This window comes from Nicotiana tomentosiformis, chromosome 6, assembly GCF_000390325.3.
Source record: "Nicotiana tomentosiformis chromosome 6, ASM39032v3, whole genome shotgun sequence".
Taxonomy (NCBI): Eukaryota; Viridiplantae; Streptophyta; class Magnoliopsida; order Solanales; family Solanaceae; genus Nicotiana; species Nicotiana tomentosiformis.
Window position 1 is genome coordinate 79,991,255 of NC_090817.1, and position 18,170 is coordinate 80,009,424.

The 18,170-nt window shown below is 37.2% G+C and overlaps 3 protein-coding genes across 5 annotated transcripts; 1 reads left to right on the top strand and 2 right to left on the bottom strand.

Moving 5' to 3' along the window:
* Nucleotides 1-2,856: 2,856 nt before the first annotated feature.
* LOC104102022 (putative receptor-like protein kinase At3g47110) lies at nt 2,857-9,769 on the top strand. 3 transcript variants are annotated; one of them, XM_070177513.1, is made up of 3 exons: nt 2,857-3,322; nt 3,876-6,483; nt 9,322-9,769. In XM_070177513.1, the coding sequence occupies exons 2-3, from the start codon at nt 3,966-3,968 to the stop codon at nt 9,738-9,740; spliced, it is 2,937 nt and encodes a 978-aa protein (XP_070033614.1). In that variant the 5' UTR covers nt 2,857-3,322; nt 3,876-3,965; the 3' UTR covers nt 9,741-9,769. The 3 variants fall into 3 exon arrangements, with proteins under 3 accessions (XP_070033614.1, XP_070033615.1, XP_009607907.3); XM_070177514.1 differs by having other exon boundaries at nt 3,889-6,483; XM_009609612.4 differs by lacking the exon at nt 2,857-3,322 and having other exon boundaries at nt 3,337-6,483.
* Nucleotides 9,770-9,962: 193 nt separating this feature from the next.
* Nucleotides 9,963-12,772, bottom strand: LOC104102023 (pentatricopeptide repeat-containing protein At2g29760, chloroplastic). The gene has a single exon (XM_009609616.4). It carries the CDS (start codon nt 12,402-12,404, stop codon nt 10,173-10,175), a length of 2,232 nt encoding a protein of 743 aa, XP_009607911.1. The 5' UTR covers nt 12,405-12,772; the 3' UTR covers nt 9,963-10,172.
* A 4,288-nt stretch (nt 12,773-17,060) lies between these two features.
* On the bottom strand, nt 17,061-17,852 carry LOC104102021 (pleckstrin homology domain-containing protein 1-like). Its single transcript, XM_009609611.4, has one exon. It carries the CDS (start codon nt 17,677-17,679, stop codon nt 17,245-17,247), a length of 435 nt encoding a protein of 144 aa, XP_009607906.1. The 5' UTR covers nt 17,680-17,852; the 3' UTR covers nt 17,061-17,244.
* Nucleotides 17,853-18,170: the final 318 nt, after the last annotated feature.

Consider the following 18,170-nt stretch of genomic DNA (forward strand, 5'->3'; position numbering starts at 1 on the left):
TGTTATTAAAATTGTAACTCCAATAAATTTAGGGGATTGGGAGTGGAGGAGAGATGAGAGTGTTCAATTTGAAGAATATTGAGGAGATTTGATTTTGCAGTCAAATATAAATATTTCTTTATTAGTATGATCATTTTTATTAGATATTAGCACAAAAACATTTAAATAAAATACAACAAAAAAATTATATGATTTTTTATTTAAATAATAAATTGGCATGAGAGATACTTTATATTGAGAAGTAGGGCTGCTTATCGGGCGGATTGGGTGGTTATTTACGCGTAACGGTTCAGCTTATCGGTTATCGGTTTTTAAATGTATTAATCCGCTAGCCACCCGATAACATATCGGGTGGATTGATATCGGTTTAGCTATTATCGGGGGGTTTATCGGTCTATTTATATATCTTCTATGTATGTTTACATATTTTCCTGGAGATGCATATGATATTCCTTGACTTTTAAAAAAATAATTATGCAATTAGATATTTAGTGACTTGACTGAAATTGTTACTGATTCATCCACTGAATTAATGAGATGTATTATTACCTTAATTAACAGTATAAAACAACTACAGAACTAACTAAATTCTATTTTTCACTTTGTGAGTTGGTTTAGGCTGATCCTCACTTAAGCTTAAGGAAATCCAAATAAAAATAAACTAGTGTTCGAAAAACAAATAACAACAGAAAAGAGGTAGCAGGCTAGCTTGCTAGTGTTCGAATTCTTACCAGATATATTAGAACTGAATCGAAATCGAATTAAAAAGTAAATTAATTTCCTGACAAAGTATGACAAGGAAAATGACATTCTTCTGCCACGAAATTCTTCTTTTAATCCCTAGAATAATTTTAACATTTTTCCAAATTTTTATATAGATTTGGTCTATTTTATCAATAGCAGAACTAAAGATTCGACCATCAAGTAAAGATTCGAAAATGAGAAGAAAGAAACTTATCGTCTGCTGCTCTGGTTATGGCCATAACTGAGAGTCTGAGATCTAGTTATGAGATTAGAGCTATAGAGCTATGGAGGAAAGACTCTTGAAAAGAGAATGGGAGGAAAGAGCGAGAGGAAGCGGCCGAAGAAATTGGGAAGTCTAGATTTTAGGGTTTCTAAATTCTATATTTCTAATAGAGTAAATTGTACTATACATTTTTTTCTCTATATTTAATACAATGGTGAGTGATGACCACTAACGCATTGATGACTACTAAGGCACTAACCGAGAAAAATAAAAAAATAAAAGGCATGTATTTTAGCTACCAATACCAACACTTATTAATGGGAAATTGGGAATTGATACTTAGACACTTGAATAAGCTATATCATCAAGAGGAACCCGGAAAATGAGCCAATTTATAATAAATAAATAAAAACAAGCAAAAGCAAGTCGCTGTTACGCGCAGCGGCGACCTATACCAAAATATATTTAAACCAAAAAAAAAAACTGCTATCTAATTGATTTTGTCATCTAGCGCCTAGCATACAACATAAACGAACTAGCTCTAAACTGATTTTATGTTGAGTTGTTAATAAAGCTCTATCTGATTGATTTTGTCACAATGTTTCCGAAATAATACGCGACTTCTTGAAAATGTAGTTCGTTTACAATTTTTCTTGAATTTTGTGTTGGAAAGATGGAACTAATAGATTGTTTGGCCAAGTTTTTTCCCAAGTCAAAAATGATGTTTTTCAAAAAATTATTTTTTTCTTGAGGTGTTTGGTCAAATTTTTTGGGGGAAAAGTGCTTTTGGCTAGAAGCAAAAGCAGTTTTAACTTTTTTTTTCCTACCAAAAATACCTAGCAAAATATTATATATATACCAAAATAACCTTACTTAGTTTAAATTATTAAGTAATATATAATAATTTTTGGGTGAGCTTTCATACTTATTGAATGATTTTTTAATATATTTAAATTATCTTGAAAGAATAAAGTATTTTATAATTTTATTTTTACAGTTTACTTAAATAAAATAAAATACTTAATTATTATCTTTAATAATAAATATTTGTAATTATTTATCTACTTATACAACATTAACTATTAAACAAATCTTTTTATGTCCTTATTCGTAATTTAACATTTAAAAGCGCTTTTTGAAAAACTTGACCAAACACAAATTGTTATTCAAAAGTGCTTTTCAAATTGATTAGCCAAACACAAACTATTTTCTCCGAATGTACTTTTTCGATAAACACTTTTGAAAAAAGTACTTATCAAAATAAGATATTTTTTCAACTTGGCCAAACAAACTGTAATACTACTATAACATTTTAAGGGATCATTTCATTCATTTATACTTGGGGAGAGACAAGAAAATTTCATGGGTTGGGACATTTATAGAATAGCTATCTCACATTTTATATGAAATTGTTAATCCCCTCATTTTAATATAAAATATCATATCATTAACTAAATACGATTATAAACAAACATTAGATAAATACAATCTCATATTTTATCTCGTGATTCTTATTCTTATTCCGGTAATCACATGACCCCTGTTTAATAAGATGAGTGTCGGATAAAATTTGGAATCGACTGTTCATTTTGTGGCCGTGAATAACTTAGTGAATCAAGTAGGGGGAAAAACTTGGGAATGAGATAGAAAAAGATGGTAGTAGTAGTTTTTTTTGCTAAATATGATTTTCGGTGATCAATATTTAACCTATAGTTTAATGGGGGTGGGGTGGGGGTGGGGGGTGGATGAGAGATTGTTCACTCATACTGAGAGGAAATTTCATTTTGTAGTCAATTACAAATATTATTTTAATTATATTAATTTTTGTAGGAGTAAGTCCAATGAAAATTTCTCTTATAAGATTATTTTTTATTTGAATTGTAAGTAAATACATGCCACAATACTGAGAGGGATGCCACCACTGAAAGGAAGTCCAGTAGACTACCAATATGCCACTAGTAGTTAGGAAGACAATAAAAATGTCACACTCAACCAATCAAGGGAAGCCGAAAAATGAGACAATAAATAGTCTTCAAAATTCATACCATTCCTCCACACGTCACCATCGTTCATCATTTATTAGTCGGGTCGTGTCCCCATTAAATTCTTTTTCAACTCATACATAGTATTAACGCTATATACAGTAAATTGCTATGACTTAGTGGAGAAAGACTTCAAATATGGTAATCCCTTCTTCACTTTCCCTTCCCCTTCTCCTATATTTAGTGGAGAACCTTTTAACAGAAAAAAGAAAACCGTAGAGATCAGGGAAGTTCACTTTCTTAAGTCAAATGTCAACTCCCCATTACTCAGATCCACTGAATTCATTGGCTGCCATTCCTTGGACATAAAAAGGTGAGAAAAACTATATAAGTGACTCTTTGTTGTTTTCCTTTCCTCTTATAGAGAGAGGTGTTTGCCTACAAACAAAGTCTACAGTCAACGGACTTACTTTGACTCAGGGGTGGTACCGTGTTTGATCCGCAAATATTTCAACTGTAGATTTTAATTTGCTAAGGAAGTTTCTCTTTCTTTCTCACTATCTTTCTCTTTTATTGAGTTTAAATAAGTTGTATAAAACAGCTAAACAATAGGTCACTTATAAGATAGTAAGTAACATGTATGTTCTTATGATAAAAATGGTACTCCACTCCACGCGGATAGTGAAAACTTGATCCTATTTCAAACAATTTTGTCCTACAGAAGACATAGTGAACTCATTATAAATTGCTGAATCAAATGCCACTCAGTCGTATCCTACCATCATTTCCTATCCCCTTTTCACCTATCACCTAACATTCCCAATTCCCTAATGGAGCTTCAAACTAGTCTTGTTCGTTTAAGCTCTCTCTTCTTTCTGTCATTCCATGCTATTCTCTTCATGTTTCTATACTTAACTTTTCCACAGTATGTGTCAGCAGGCATACTTGGGAATCAGTCAGACAAACTTGCATTGCTTGAATTTAAGTCCAAAATAATTGAAGATCCTCAAGAACTCATGGATTCTTGGAATGCCACTCTCAATGTCTGTAAGTGGCCTGGTGTTACATGTGGCCATAAACATCAAAGGGTCATTTCTTTAAATCTCAATGGCCATAGATTGGCTGGCAGTATATCACCTAGCATTGGCAATCTTTCATTTCTCCGAATTCTTGATATCTCAGACAACTCCTTCCATGGTGTAATCCCATCAGAAATTGGCCAATTGATCAGACTTCAAACCTTAAACTTAAGCTTCAACTTCATTGGAGGTGAAATTCCATTTTCCCTGTCTCGTTACTGCGTTAACATTGTTAACCTTATCCTAGACCATAATAGCATTGAAGGACACATTCCTGATGAAGTTGGTTCATTGACAAAGCTGGAAATGTTATACCTCAAGAATAACAATCTCACAGGAAATGTTCCATCTTCTATTGGAAATCTTACATCTCTGAGGGAGCTTTACATTTCCTACAATGACTTGGTAGGTGAATTACCTGATACAATGGCCAATATGAGAAGCTTTACAATTCTTGGTGCATCAGTCAACACTCTGTCTGGAGAGTTTCCCCCTGCTCTTTATAACCTTTCATCTCTTATACTCTTAAGCTTGTCATTTAACAAGTTTAGAGGTAGTCTTAGACCAGATATTGGCCTTGCCTTCCCAAATCTTCAGAATCTGTATTTGGCCAACAATTACTTCACTGGTTCAATACCAGCTTCATTGTCCAATTGTTCAGATCTTCTGCGGCTTGATATTCCTACGAACAATTTCACGGGAAATATACCGTTGAGTTTTGGCAACCTAAAGAATCTGCTCTGGCTTAATGTTCACAGTAACCAGCTTGGAAGTGGTGCACTTGATGATCTAAATTTCATAAATTCTTTAACCAATTGCAGAAAGCTTGAGTTCCTGGACATTGCTGACAACAAATTTGGAGCTATTTTGCCTTACTCTATAACTAATCTCTCGACAACGTTGACAAAGCTACTGATAGGGAACAACAGGATAAGTGGAACCATACCTAGAGAAATCTCCAACCTTGTCAATTTGGATGTGCTTAACATCAAAGGAACTCTTATCAAAGGTAGCATTCCTGATTCTATTGGAATGTTGTCAAACTTAAAAAATCTCCGCATGGATTCAAATCAGTTGACAGGAAATATCCCCTCTTCCTTGGGAAACATCACAGGATTGCTGCGCATTTATTTGCAGAACAATAGCTTGGAAGGAATCATACCTTCAAGTTTAGGAAATTGTACATCTCTCCAAACCTTAGACATTTCCCAGAATAGACTTATTGGTAGTATATCAAAACAAGTCGTAGGACTCTCCTCCTTTTCGGTACTCCTTAACATGTCTTATAACTCTCTGAGTGGTCCCTTGCCTGTCGAAATAGGTAATCTGACCAATCTTGCTGCACTTGACATATCAAACAACAAATTGTCTGGTGAAATTCCACACACACTGGGGAGTTGTTCATCCCTTGAAGTACTCTTCATGCAAGGAAACCTCTTTGAAGGAACGATTCCTCCTCTGAATAATTTGAAAAACATTCTGTATCTTGATCTTTCGCGTAATAACTTGTCAGGAGACATTCCCAAGAGTATTGCCCAGCATTTCTCTTTACAGAATCTCAATTTGTCATTTAACCACCTTGATGGAGAGGTGCCGCTTCAAGGTGTTTTTGCTGATGCAAGTAGAGTTCAGATTATGGGAAATATAAATCTTTGTGGGGGAATCAAAGAGCTGCATCTGCATCCATGTCTCACGCAAGCAAATAAAAGACCGAAGAAGCACATTGCCCTCATTATAGTACTGACTCTTGGTACTATTGCTGCATGCTTAACTTCATTGCTGCTACTTTTATTTTGCTGCAAGCAAAAAGTGAAGCAGAGGCCTAGCTCAACATCTTCTGTTGGGGAAGGATACACAAGAGTTTCCTATGAGGATCTCTTAAAAGCAACTGGTGGGTTCTCTTCAAACAACTTGATAGGATCAGGAAGTTTTGGCTCTGTATATAGAGGAAGTCTTTCTCAAGAAGGAACAATTATTGCAGTAAAGGTACTCAAACTTGACAAAAGGGGTGCTTCGAAAAGCTTTTTAGCTGAATGCGAAGCCTTGAGGAACGTAAGGCACAGGAACCTGGTGAGGATCTTAACTGTTTGCTCCAGTGTTAATTTTGATGGAAATGAATTCAAAGCTCTGGTTTATCCATTTATGGAAAATGGGAGCCTAGACGAGTGGTTACACCGGAAGGAGGGAGAGATGCTGCAGAAGAGATTGAGTATCTTACACAGATTAAACATCACAATAGATGTGGCTTCAGCATTGCAGTATCTTCACACACAATGTCATACACCTATAGTTCACTGTGATCTTAAGCCAAGCAATGTTCTTCTGGACAGTGATCTGACTGCTCTTGTGAGCGATTTTGGTTTGGCAAGATTCCTGTCTGACTCAGGTCAAGATGCTGATGTAAATCAGTTCAGCTCTGTTAGGATTAAAGGCACAATAGGTTATGCTGCTCCAGGTAAGTACTATATTTGAGATCTTACTCTGTATATAATCTGAACCCCTTTTATCTCCATAACATACTAACAATTTACTTCTGCTACTTTATACTTTGTTAAGAGACACTGGATCTCTACTTCCTGTTTTTGCGCTATTGTTACATACAACGTCTCTTCTCTTAACATTATTTGTGACAAGTCATAGTTTTTTTTACGACCAGAATAACAAACCTCAGCTTTTTGGAGTATTTGACATAACTAATAATTCCCTTATCAGAATTTATTTTTGAGAATGGTAACATTTGTATTAATAAAAGTGCACTAAGGCAGTGCATAACCATATGTACAGGGAATAGTAGATCAATCTTGATCTACCTAATTACAAAAAGCCTAACATGTCTACCAGAGATTCTGTATCCTCTATAAGACTTTCTTTACACCAAAAATGAAATAGAAGAATACAGTTCATCTTGACATCCTGAACGGATTTGTATCTGTCTTCAAAAACTCTTGAGTTTCTCTCCTTCCATACTGTCCACCATATGCATGCAGGTATCAGTCTCCACCATGTCTTTTGACTCACTGAGTCTCCGGTGTTGTTCCAAGATTTTAGTAACTCAACAGTAGTAGCTGGCATAGACCATCTTAGCCCAACAATGTTAAGGAACAATTGCCACAGTTGAGTAGTAATAGGGCAGTGAAGGAATAAGTGGCTGTTCATTTCCAATTCTCTGTCACATAAAACACATCTAGAGCAAAGTTGGAATCCCCTCCTTTTCAGGTTCTCTTGAGTTAAGCATGATTCTCTTGCTACCAGCCATGTGAAACAAATCACCTTATAAGGAGCTTTAACTTTCTAGATACTCTTCCATGGCCAACCTTCTATGTGACGAGTAGTGTTTGACAACAAAAGATAAGCTGCTTTGACAATATACATCCCATTTTTACCATTTTTCCAAATAAGAGAATCTTCATGTTCTTTAAGACCTTGGAAAGCTTCCAAAGTTGTAAAAAACTCAGCAATTCTCCCAAGCTCCCAATCATTCAGACCTCTTCTAAAATTGATGTTCCAACTTTGTTATCCCCAAGCTGCTTTCATTCTAAGATCAGGCATTGTAGCAATGCAGTAAAATTCAGGGAATAGTTCTTTTAGCGGACCATGTCCTAGCCAATTATCATTCCAAAATAATGTCTTCCTTCCATTTCCAACCTTATGCTAGTGTTGCACAACATAGAATTCCAGAACTTCCTGATAGTTTTCCAAACTCCCACTCCATAAGGAGTATTAACTGGTCTTGTGCACCACTGATCCAACTGGCCATACTTCTCATATATGACCTTCCTCCATAGAGCATTAGTCTCTAGTTGATACCTCCACAACCACTTCATGAGCAGACTCTGGTTGTGTGCCTTTAAGTTCCTGATACCTAGACTCCCTTCTCTTTTGCTGGTAATGAGTGAGTCCCAGTTAACTAAGTGAATGACTCTCTTGTCTCTATTGCCCATAAAATTCCTCCTTGCTGCATCTATTCTTTTTCTCACCTTAACTGGAATAGGAAATAAGGACATGACATATGTTGGAAGTGCATCCAAAACAGAATTCACCAAAACCACTCTACCTCCCAGAGATAAATATTGGCTCTTCCAAGTTGCAAGTCTCTTTTCACATTTTTCTACCACAACATTCCATATTTCCTGGGATTTATTCTTAGAACCCAATGCCAAACCCAAGTAAGTGGTTGGCAGTGATCCCACCTGGCAATCCAAAATTGTAGCTAATACCTGAATGTTTTGAACTTCCTTGATCGGAAACAACATACTTTTCCTCCAGTTCACATGCAACCCTGAGACCGCTTCAAAGACAACCAAAATGAACCTTAGATGTCTTAGTTGCTCAACCTTAGTTTCGCAAAACACCAGTGAATCATCATCATACAAGAAATGTGTGATCTCCAAGCTACTATCCTCCCTATTTGATGCAGAGAAACCCCTAATCCACCCATTCCTTTTGGCAATTTGCAGCATCTGACTCAGCCCTTCCATGGCTATTAGAAATAGGAAAGATGACAAGAGATCTCCTTGTCTAAGACCTCTCTCTGATGCAAAAAATCCTTCTGGGGAGCCATTGACAAGAATGGAAAATTTCATAGTTTTAATACAAAAAGAGATCCACTTAATCCATTTTGCACCAAAACCCATATCCTTTAGCATTTTTAGAAGAAAGTTCCAATTAACATGATCATATGCCTTCTCAATATCTAGCTTGCAAAGGATCCCTGGATACTGCCCTTTCAATCTAGAGTTCACACACTCATTAGCTATCAATGCAGCGCCCATGATTTGTCTCCCTCTTATAAATGCCATTTGATGACCATCAACCAGCTTATTCACTACTCTCTTCAATCTTTCTGTCAGCAGCTTGGATATGATCTTATACACACTTCCAATTAGGCTAATTGGTTTAAAATCCCGCAGCTCCTTTGCTCCATTCTTCTTAGGAATTAGTGCTATGTATGAGGCATTGAAACTCTTTTCAAAGTATTCATTATTATGAAAATTCTTAATAGTTTTCATGAGATCCTCCCTGACTATCTCCCAACACTTATGAAAGAACCCCATAGTGTATCCATCCGGCCCTGGGGCCTTAGCACATAGTTTAAGACTTTCCAGTACCTCATGTTCGTCAAAATCCCTTTGCAGCCATTCCCTTTCTTCCTCTGAAATGCAAGGCCCATCCATTAAATTATAGTTTGAAAATTGATACGAGTGATCAGTGTTGCTGAAGTATTTTCTTGACAAATGCGTAGGATCTCTAATATAGCTATGAAACACCTTCTCTAATACATCAAAATTTGCAGAATATGGCATGGGTGGTCAAGTATCAAGTCAAGGAGATATCTACAGTTTTGGGGTTCTTTTATTGGAGATTTTCACGGGGAGAAGACCAACCAGTGAACTATTTGAGGAGAATGAAAATCTTCACAGCTTTGTTAAGCATGCATTGCCTGGTCAAGTGATGCATGTTGTGGATCAAACTGCTTTATATGACAAAGAACCAGCGGATCTTATGGATATACTCAGCTGCAGAAGTGACTTCACAAGTGAATTTGTTGAATGCTTGGTTTCTATTCTTACCACTGGAGTTGCTTGTTCAGAGGAAGCTCCACTAGCCAGAATGAACATGGGGCGGGTTATTTTGGATCTCATTTCCATCAGAGACAAATTAAGCAAAATTTTAGTTCATTCAAAGAAAGTGAACAGCTCAAGAAAAGGTTAATAGTAATGTACTTAACAGTTTTTAACTGGACTTATTTCGCTTACTACCCGCCTCCAACCTCCTCTTCCATGGGAAAAGAGATCCGTCCGGGACAAAAGTACAATTTGACCTATGCTACTTTACCTTCTTTGGCACTTTCCTTTTCTTGTTTCACTTTTGCATCGACATGAATGTTATGTACTCAGGCAAGTTTATAATCATCCAATATTTGAAGGTTTGAGGTAAACTTAGCATATGAAATAACCTTGATTGCTATTTATTACAGCTCCTATATTGGTGTCTCTAGTCTGCATCATGTTTCATCTACATATTAATTACAATGCATCCCCAATCATCTGCCCTACCTGAGCTATTAGCTCCATAGGGAGGCAATATATAAAAAAAATGAACATCACCTCACTCTACAGTTCACTATATAGTCAATTCTAACACTCACCAGTAGTCCTTACATGAGCAATTCCCCTCTTTAAAATGATGGAATCGGTAGCGATCCCTCAATAGTATTTCTCGATCATAAAGCTTGGAGAGAAGCTTCGCAACAGCGTGGCAGTCCCCACAAACACGTAGATTCTTCACGATACGAATTGGTTGAGATGGAGCCGCACTGATAAGTCCAAATGCCATAGCTAGCTTCTCACTGTGAAGATTTAGGGCTTGCTCCTGCATATCTTCTTCTTCAATAAGTTGCAGTACTTGAGACTTGTTGGAAACGTAACCTACAGACTTCAGTCTAGCTGCAATCTCATCCAATTTTGCATAGATTTTCTGTGACAGAGGGTGAGTATTATCTCCCACCAGAAACTCGTGAACAATACCATTGACCTCAATTGAGCTACAACCTGGTTCTTTCTTCAATCCACATTCACTCATAAGCTTCCTTAACATAGAAACCTCGTCCCATTTCCCTGATTTTGCATAAATATTGGATAAAAGTACATAGGCACCATGATTTTCAGGTTCCAACTCAACTAATTGATTACAAGCCCGTTCAGCTAGTTCAAGATTGCCGTGTAATCTACATGCCCCAAGCAGAGCACCCCAAACTGATGGACTAGGGGTTACTGGCATATTCTTTATCAGCTCCACAGCTTCTTCCAATTCACCTGCACGGCCAAGTATATCAACTAGGCAAGCATAATGCTTTACACCAGGCACAATCCCATAAACAGTCTCCATCTGGTTAAAAATTGCTCGCCCCTCCTCCACCAACCCTGAATGGCTGGAAGCACATAATACATTTGTGAGTGTAACAGAATTAGGCTTGACCTTATTTTCATGCATTTTCAAGAACAAACTTATCGCATCCTTGCCACGCCCATGCATTGCCAAGCCAGCAATCATAGCACTCCACACAAACACATCTCTCACATTGACTGAATGGAACACCTCGAGTGCTTTCTCCACGTCCCCGCACTTGGAGTACATGTCGATCAGTGCAGTAGTGAGGTGACAATTTAATTTTATTACTTGCTTCTTTATATACACATGGAGCCATCCACCTAAATCAATTGCACCCAACTGAGCACACGCAGATAGGGTACACACAAGAGTTACCTCATCAGGTTTTGCCTTCTTGATGAGCTGCAACTCGTTGAAAACAGCCAAAGCCTCCTTTGGTTTACCACTCTGTTCGTAAGCTGAGATAAGAGCATTCCAAGCAGCAATATCTTGGCTAGGCATGGTATTTAAAACACTTCTTGCTGCATCAAAATTTCCCACTCTTGCATACCCAACAAGCATTGTTGTCCAAGAAACAATATCCTTCTCCCCCATCTTGTCAAACAATCTCTCAGCATCCTTAACGCTCCCACATTTCATATACATATCAAGAAGTGCATTATCTAAATTTAAGCTCTCCCTAATCCCGTTCCTCTCAATAAACGCGTGTACCCATCTACCAAACTTCAAATCCAACTTATTACCACAAGCAGACAAAAGTGCCATCATTGTCACATCATTAGGTTTCACATTCTCATCCACCATCCTATGAAACAACTTCAACCCCTCATTGGAATAACCCTTTTCAGCAAAACCCAATATCATTGTATTCCAAGAAACAACATCCCTTGTCTGCATATTCTCAAAAACCAAGTAAGCCGTGCCCAAACAACCACAATCAGCATAAAAATGAATCAATGAATTAAGCACAAATAGATCAAGACCAAATCCCCCCTTAACTACCATCCCATGAAGTGCTTTCCCGAATCGAAAAGCTTTCATCTTGGTAGATGCTTTGATCACAAATGGGTAAGTAAATTTACTGGGAAAGTCACGACCCTCACAAAGCATATTAACAAATATTAAGAGACTTTGAATGGGGTCCTGCCTAGAAGAATAGGCACGAATAAGCGTATTCCAAGAGAAGAGATTTGGTTGAGGAATTTGATCAAACACTTTCTGGGCATAATCGAGACTACAGAAATGCGATAGAGCAGAGGCTTCGATTAACTTGCTAGCTGAAAATGGGTCGAAGAAGAGCTCAACTCGGAGCATGCGGGCATGAATTTGTTTGAGCTGCTTGATGCTGTGACATTTATTAATGAGTAAGACCAGTGGATGATTTGCCAAGTAACGGTCGTTGGTGACCGTTATCGAATTTGGGTTCGGTTTTGGAAAGTGTTGGTGACGTGGAAGGGGAAAGACTTGGGTGTATGGAGTCGCCATAACTTCGTCGTCACTTCTTTTGGCTCCTAAAAATATTTTTTACGTATCTATTTTCTTCCTTGTTAAAATAAAAATAAAGATATTAGCACATGCGGATGTTATAGCTCATAGGCACCTATAACTGATGTTATGACGGATGTTCCCCTGCTTATCTCTCTCCCTCGCATTCCATTCATGACCTAACAACTATCCCTCTTTCGGGGAGGGAATCACTTGCTGGATCGAACCCAAGAATAGGTTTGATCGGTCGGGTGTCGGATCAAATGAACTCTTTGATTGCTTTTTATGAAGTCGCACCGGGAGCTAGTGCTTGCAATCTAAGAATTGTTCCATGGATCTCATCGGAAATGTTTGATGCTTCTTGGGGCTTCTTTGGCGACCGTGAAGTCACCGGATGAATTGACGAGTAAATAGATCAGATTCGGACGCGGCTGTTGCTCCGCGGCGATACGGACTTGAATGGGCTGGGGCTCCCGAGATACATATGGCCGGCCCTTCGGGTGTCTTGGTGACACAAACAAAGAAAAGACGATGGTTTTTCATATACCCTTGACACTTTTCTTTTCTTCACTTGTAAATCATACTCTAAAATTTATAAGACGTTACGTATTGAATAAAAAGTAACGTAGATAATTTAGATTAATTGCGAATTTTACTTTAAGGAAACTTAAACGTTAATAAGCTTCCCATTAATATAGGGAGCATCGCGTTCAAACTTCAAAGAAACAAGCCAATAATTGAGAGGTTAAATTGGGACTATAATATCACAAGTTCACAAGTTGCATCGCCTGCTGCCAAATTTATCCTTTCTACTCTTCCAAAATTATTGAAAATGGCAAAATGGAGATGTCTACATTCTAAATATACTTCTATTCTTAAAATCATTAACGTCACCGAAGTGATGATATTCTTTTACGAAGCTTGCCGCTTTAGTGTTGTGGTTGTGGAAAACTTGTTAACGCCTATGTTCTTCTTCTCATTTGCGAGAGATAGAGACAACTTAATTTGTGAAAAACATAAGAAAATGGAAAATTCTGGAAACACTACCAGTGTCCCATGTTATAAGTTGATAATGCTCAAGTTAGGTCTCGTTCTACTGGATAATAAATGCTAGAGTATAATAATCCTACTTTGACCACTGATTATTTTATCCTACGAGACTAGGACAAGGGAGATTATTTGAGAGTTCTTTCATAAGGATAATGCTTTAAACACAAAATAAGGTAAAAGTTGACCAAACTTAAATAAGATAAAGTGGAAGAAATTGTCAAATCTTGAACTATGTAATACGTCATCACTCTACTGATGAACTATACCACTTTGGCTGCAAACTGGCTCCATTTTCTATCAATCAATAAAACTCACATGGAAATGTACAGAAGGCAACAATTCTGGGGAGAGAATTCCTACTGACGTGTTAAACTTTGTCAAAATGAATGTTAAACACATGTAGGAAATTCTTGGCCCAGCATCAATCCCAAGGCTCTCGAAGCTGCAAATCTGGCATTTAGGTACAAATAGTTGTGGCAAACGGGCGGGTCGGGTTGGATATGGTTTGGGTCGAAAACGGATAAAGAAAAAATGGATAAATTATCCGGGACCGACTTATATTTAATACGGATTAAAAATGGGTTAACTGACGGATAATATGAGTAACCATATTATCTATGATTTTTTGAATATGAACATTTTTGGGAGAATTCCTAGTCTGCCAAACGTGAGGAACCCCCAATTTGAAGCTTTACAAATGTAAAAGTTAAACTCAGTAGTTATCCATTGATTACCCATTGGTTATCCATTTTCTAAATGAATAATATGGTCTTTATCCATATTTGACCCATTTTTAAAAAATTTATTATTCAACCTAGTTTTTAGTGGATAATATGGGTGATTAAATGTGTTCTTTTAACCATTTTGTCACCCCTAGGTACAAACCAATACATAGAAGAAATACCATTTTCAATCGGCAACCTCTGCTTGAGTAATCTGAAAACCCAAAACTTATACAGGAGCTGGACTTGAATCTATGCGCCGCTCAATTACCTAAGAAAGTAAGAATTTAAAAGGCTTTAGAGTTAATATTCCCATCTTCTACTTGAGGCTCTTACTTGGTTTATCTTTTGCTGCAGTTAACTAGGAAGGGAAGGGAAAGAGCACTTTTCCTCGTCTCTTTAGGCAATGTTCTTCCAGTGACGGTTAACAGGAACCCAAAAATCCCACCACTCGACATTCAGGTAATTTTGAATTCACATACGAAGGTACCCTCCGTCGAGATTGAACATTTATTGCACTATTACAAACACTGGCAGAGAGGAGCTTTCAAAAGTTTCATGGCCGAATTCCAAGCTGTAAGGATGGTCTCAAACAACAATCCTATCAAGGTACCAACTGCTTAATTATCTCCAATATAGATTGTCTGTGCAAGGACTTCATGCCAAATGGGAGTTGGACAGTTGGGCGCACCCATAGGAGGGTCATATCAATCAATCAACCAAGTATACTGTTTGCAACGAATTATTTGTGATACAAAAATAAATTCAAGAAACATAATTTTATTGATAAATGATGCGGGTACAATTCTGTTTATCCCTTGATTCTTCTCTCCGATTTGTTATCCGTAATTTGAGGGTCTTAGCAGCATATTTCTCGAACATAGAATGATATGCATCTCCTTGATGTATTTGATGATCAAAAAGCATGTAGCAGCACTCCATTTGGATCTTGAATGTTGCTAGAACTTTAAGCAAGACATTTGACATGTCTTCGATTCTTAACGAATATTCCAAGAGTTTTTATGGAATTTCGGAGATCGTATATTTGATCTCTTTGTGCATATTCCGAGAGTTTATGAAATTATTGAGATGATCTCAATTTTCGAGATATTTTTTAAGAGAATATGTTAACCCTTTTTATAGGAGTGGCTTAGGGTTAGAATAGCCTCAAAGTTAGGGTATTGGTAGAGTAGCCTCCAAGCAATCCGAATACACTCCTAGAATTCCAACTCCTAAAATTTCGATGTCTACGTATACCTTAATGCCAACTTACTATGGATCGGTAATGTCCTCTACACATAGAAGGGTCAAATGCTATTGACAAAATTCAGAACAGAATAATCACAATCATCTTGGCTTTAATTGTGAATTACCTTCACCACTTTGATCATCACCGTGATCTATAAGCCAAGCAATTTCTTTTTGCCAGGGACTCCATTGCCCATTTACATGACTTTGGTCTGGCAAGAACCTCTCAGGATCAGAATGGAGAAACTCTTCGAGTCAGTTCAGCTCGATTTTAGAGGAACCACAGGACATCTCCAGGTACACAACCAAGTACAATACAGATGGTTCCCGAAAAAACAACATATGCCTTTACTGTCAATAAGCCTGCAGTGTAGCTCTAACTTAATAAGGAAAAAATAAAGAAAGAAAAAGAGCTCAACATTTTCTTCTTTCAACGAGTTATCTAAATCTTACGTCCAAATTCAGCAGTTCATTCAGTTGTATGAAATCTAGTGATGGTTTTCCAAATCTCCAGAGTACGGAATAGGTGCTGAGGAATAAACATAAGGGATGTGTAACAGTGAAATCATTTTTACTGGATATGTTTACAGGGGCAGCACCAGCTGTTTGACCAGTTAAGATGATTTGATCCTCAAAACATAATGGCATTCCCAGATCAGGGGCTGCAAATCAAGGACCAATCTACGCTATTCAAAGAATGCATGAACTGCACGCCAGAGAGTTCCAGTACCAACAGCCAGAATTGAAATGACAATTTTCAGTTTTGGGCAATTTTTGGAGTAAATTTGTTGGATGTCTTTTTAATAAGTTTTCCAAAGAACAAATTTGTATTTTGATAGATGTCTTTTAGAAGTTCTGTTCTGAACAGAAGTCTGAAGGTTGTTTTAAAGGCCAAAGACTTTTGTTTTGTTATTCAAAACTTTTCTAAAAACAGGGGAAAAGAACAGTTAAAAAGTTTCTGGTCTAAACGGGATAACTACACTAGATATTGGAGTCTTTATGGAACAATTGCCAAGGGATAGAACGGATGTTACACGTGTAGAACTGGGAATACAAGCTATAAGAGAAAAGTTTCTCAGACCTGGAAGAAGTTGTAACAGTCAGGCCGCAGCCATACCGATGAAGATTGAAGAAAGAATAGAGCCTGAATCTACAGATCTTTTGCTTCACATGAAAGTAATTGATGAATCACTTTGCTCTTCGTTTTAATATCATCATTTCCTTCTCTGATAGAGCAGTGGTCTGCAAGTTTCCCTTTTTCAATGGCAACTTTAGTTTATGTGACCACACACTTCATAAGGATAGCTTAGAAACAGAAACCCACAGTCATGAAGGTACTTTTTCATCTACTATTGAAATGAACTACCTTTCAGATTAACCAACGGGTCGCACTGAAGCAAACTTCCAAAGTTTCACATTTTCATGCATCATACATGAGCAATTAGCATTCATTTCAATTCATCCAACAAATCCTAACAGAGGAAAGACGAACCTTAGGAATGAAAATCCATTAACCTAATCAATCAACTACACCTCAATCCACAGACATAGTTGTGGTCGGCTCTATGAATCCTCTGTATATATTTAAGCTCTATTCGAGTTTGCTATATCCAAATTACCAATGAAATTAAGAAACTTTGGTAAGAAAATCAATTGATTAATCCTACAGATGCGAAAAGAAAACGTTTTCAGGGAACATAAACTTTCATACAACGAAACAAAATCTTCAAATGCTAAAGAGTCTGCAAAATACAACATGAAAAAAGAGAAATAGAAAAAACAGTTCAAACGATTATAGGACATGCACCTCACATATATAACTACGGCCTGCTATCATAATCAACAACCTCGGAATCGGTAACAGACCGCGAGTGCTGAACAATCGATCGGCCAATGGAATTAATCCATTCCTCTTTCTCCTTCTCAGAATCGGCGATGAAGTACATAGTATCACGACTAGTGGAGAGCTCAAAGGCAAAAGGCTTATTGATTACATCTTCAGCGCCTTTAACAGTGAGGCACTCGGCAACTGAAACCACTCCACGCGGAATGGCGGCGCGTGTGACGGACGAAGGGTCTTTGAACCAGAGAAGCTTGCCTTGTTTAAGAATGAACCATCGACGGCGCCAGGTCCTGATGTATTCGCCTTGCTTCGTGAGCCACCCGGTTCGCTCAGGGTTTGACCAGAATTCGATTTCCTCGTAATCTGAGGGATTAGGGTTCGCGCCGGTCACTGATCGAAATAGACTCTCCATTTTTAGCTGGTTCTTGGGCTTCGAATTGGACAAAAGTCTGTGATTGATCCCTTTATTTATCGCCGGCGACACGACGGAGCAGAAATCACTGTTTGCTTCGCTGTCACTGATAATAATTAGATTGTTTTCATTATTTATTCAGCGAACCTGCTGTCCCTATTTGTATACCACTGTTTTCTTTTTATTCGGTCCTAAGAAATTTGACATTTTAAGTACTAGTAAATATTTACATTCTCTTTTGGCTTTACTGAGATGGTCTCTCGGATTCTAGACAGGGGTATCGATAGTTCGGTTCGCTAGGTTATTTTATAAATTTAGTATCATATTAATTTTTCGGTTATTTTATTATGTATAATTAAAATTAAATTTTTCAAAATCGAACCAATAATGTCGGTATCGGTACGGTTCGATTAATTTTTGGTATTTTTCTAAATATCATGTAAAAGTAGTAGAAGTATAATGCAATAACATAGGTACTTTTATAGGATTTA

Coding starts and splice junctions, on each gene's coding strand:
- LOC104102022 (XM_009609612.4), top strand. CDS start 3,780: ATGGAGCTTCAAACTAGTCTTGTTCGTTTAAGCTCTCTCTTCTTTCTG. Junction 6,484..9,321: donor AATAGGTTATGCTGCTCCAG/GTAAGTACTATA, acceptor CAAAATTTGCAG/AATATGGCATGGGTGGTCAA.
- LOC104102023 (XM_009609616.4), bottom strand. CDS start 12,404: ATGGCGACTCCATACACCCAAGTCTTTCCCCTTCCACGTCACCAACAC.
- LOC104102021 (XM_009609611.4), bottom strand. CDS start 17,679: ATGGAGAGTCTATTTCGATCAGTGACCGGCGCGAACCCTAATCCCTCA.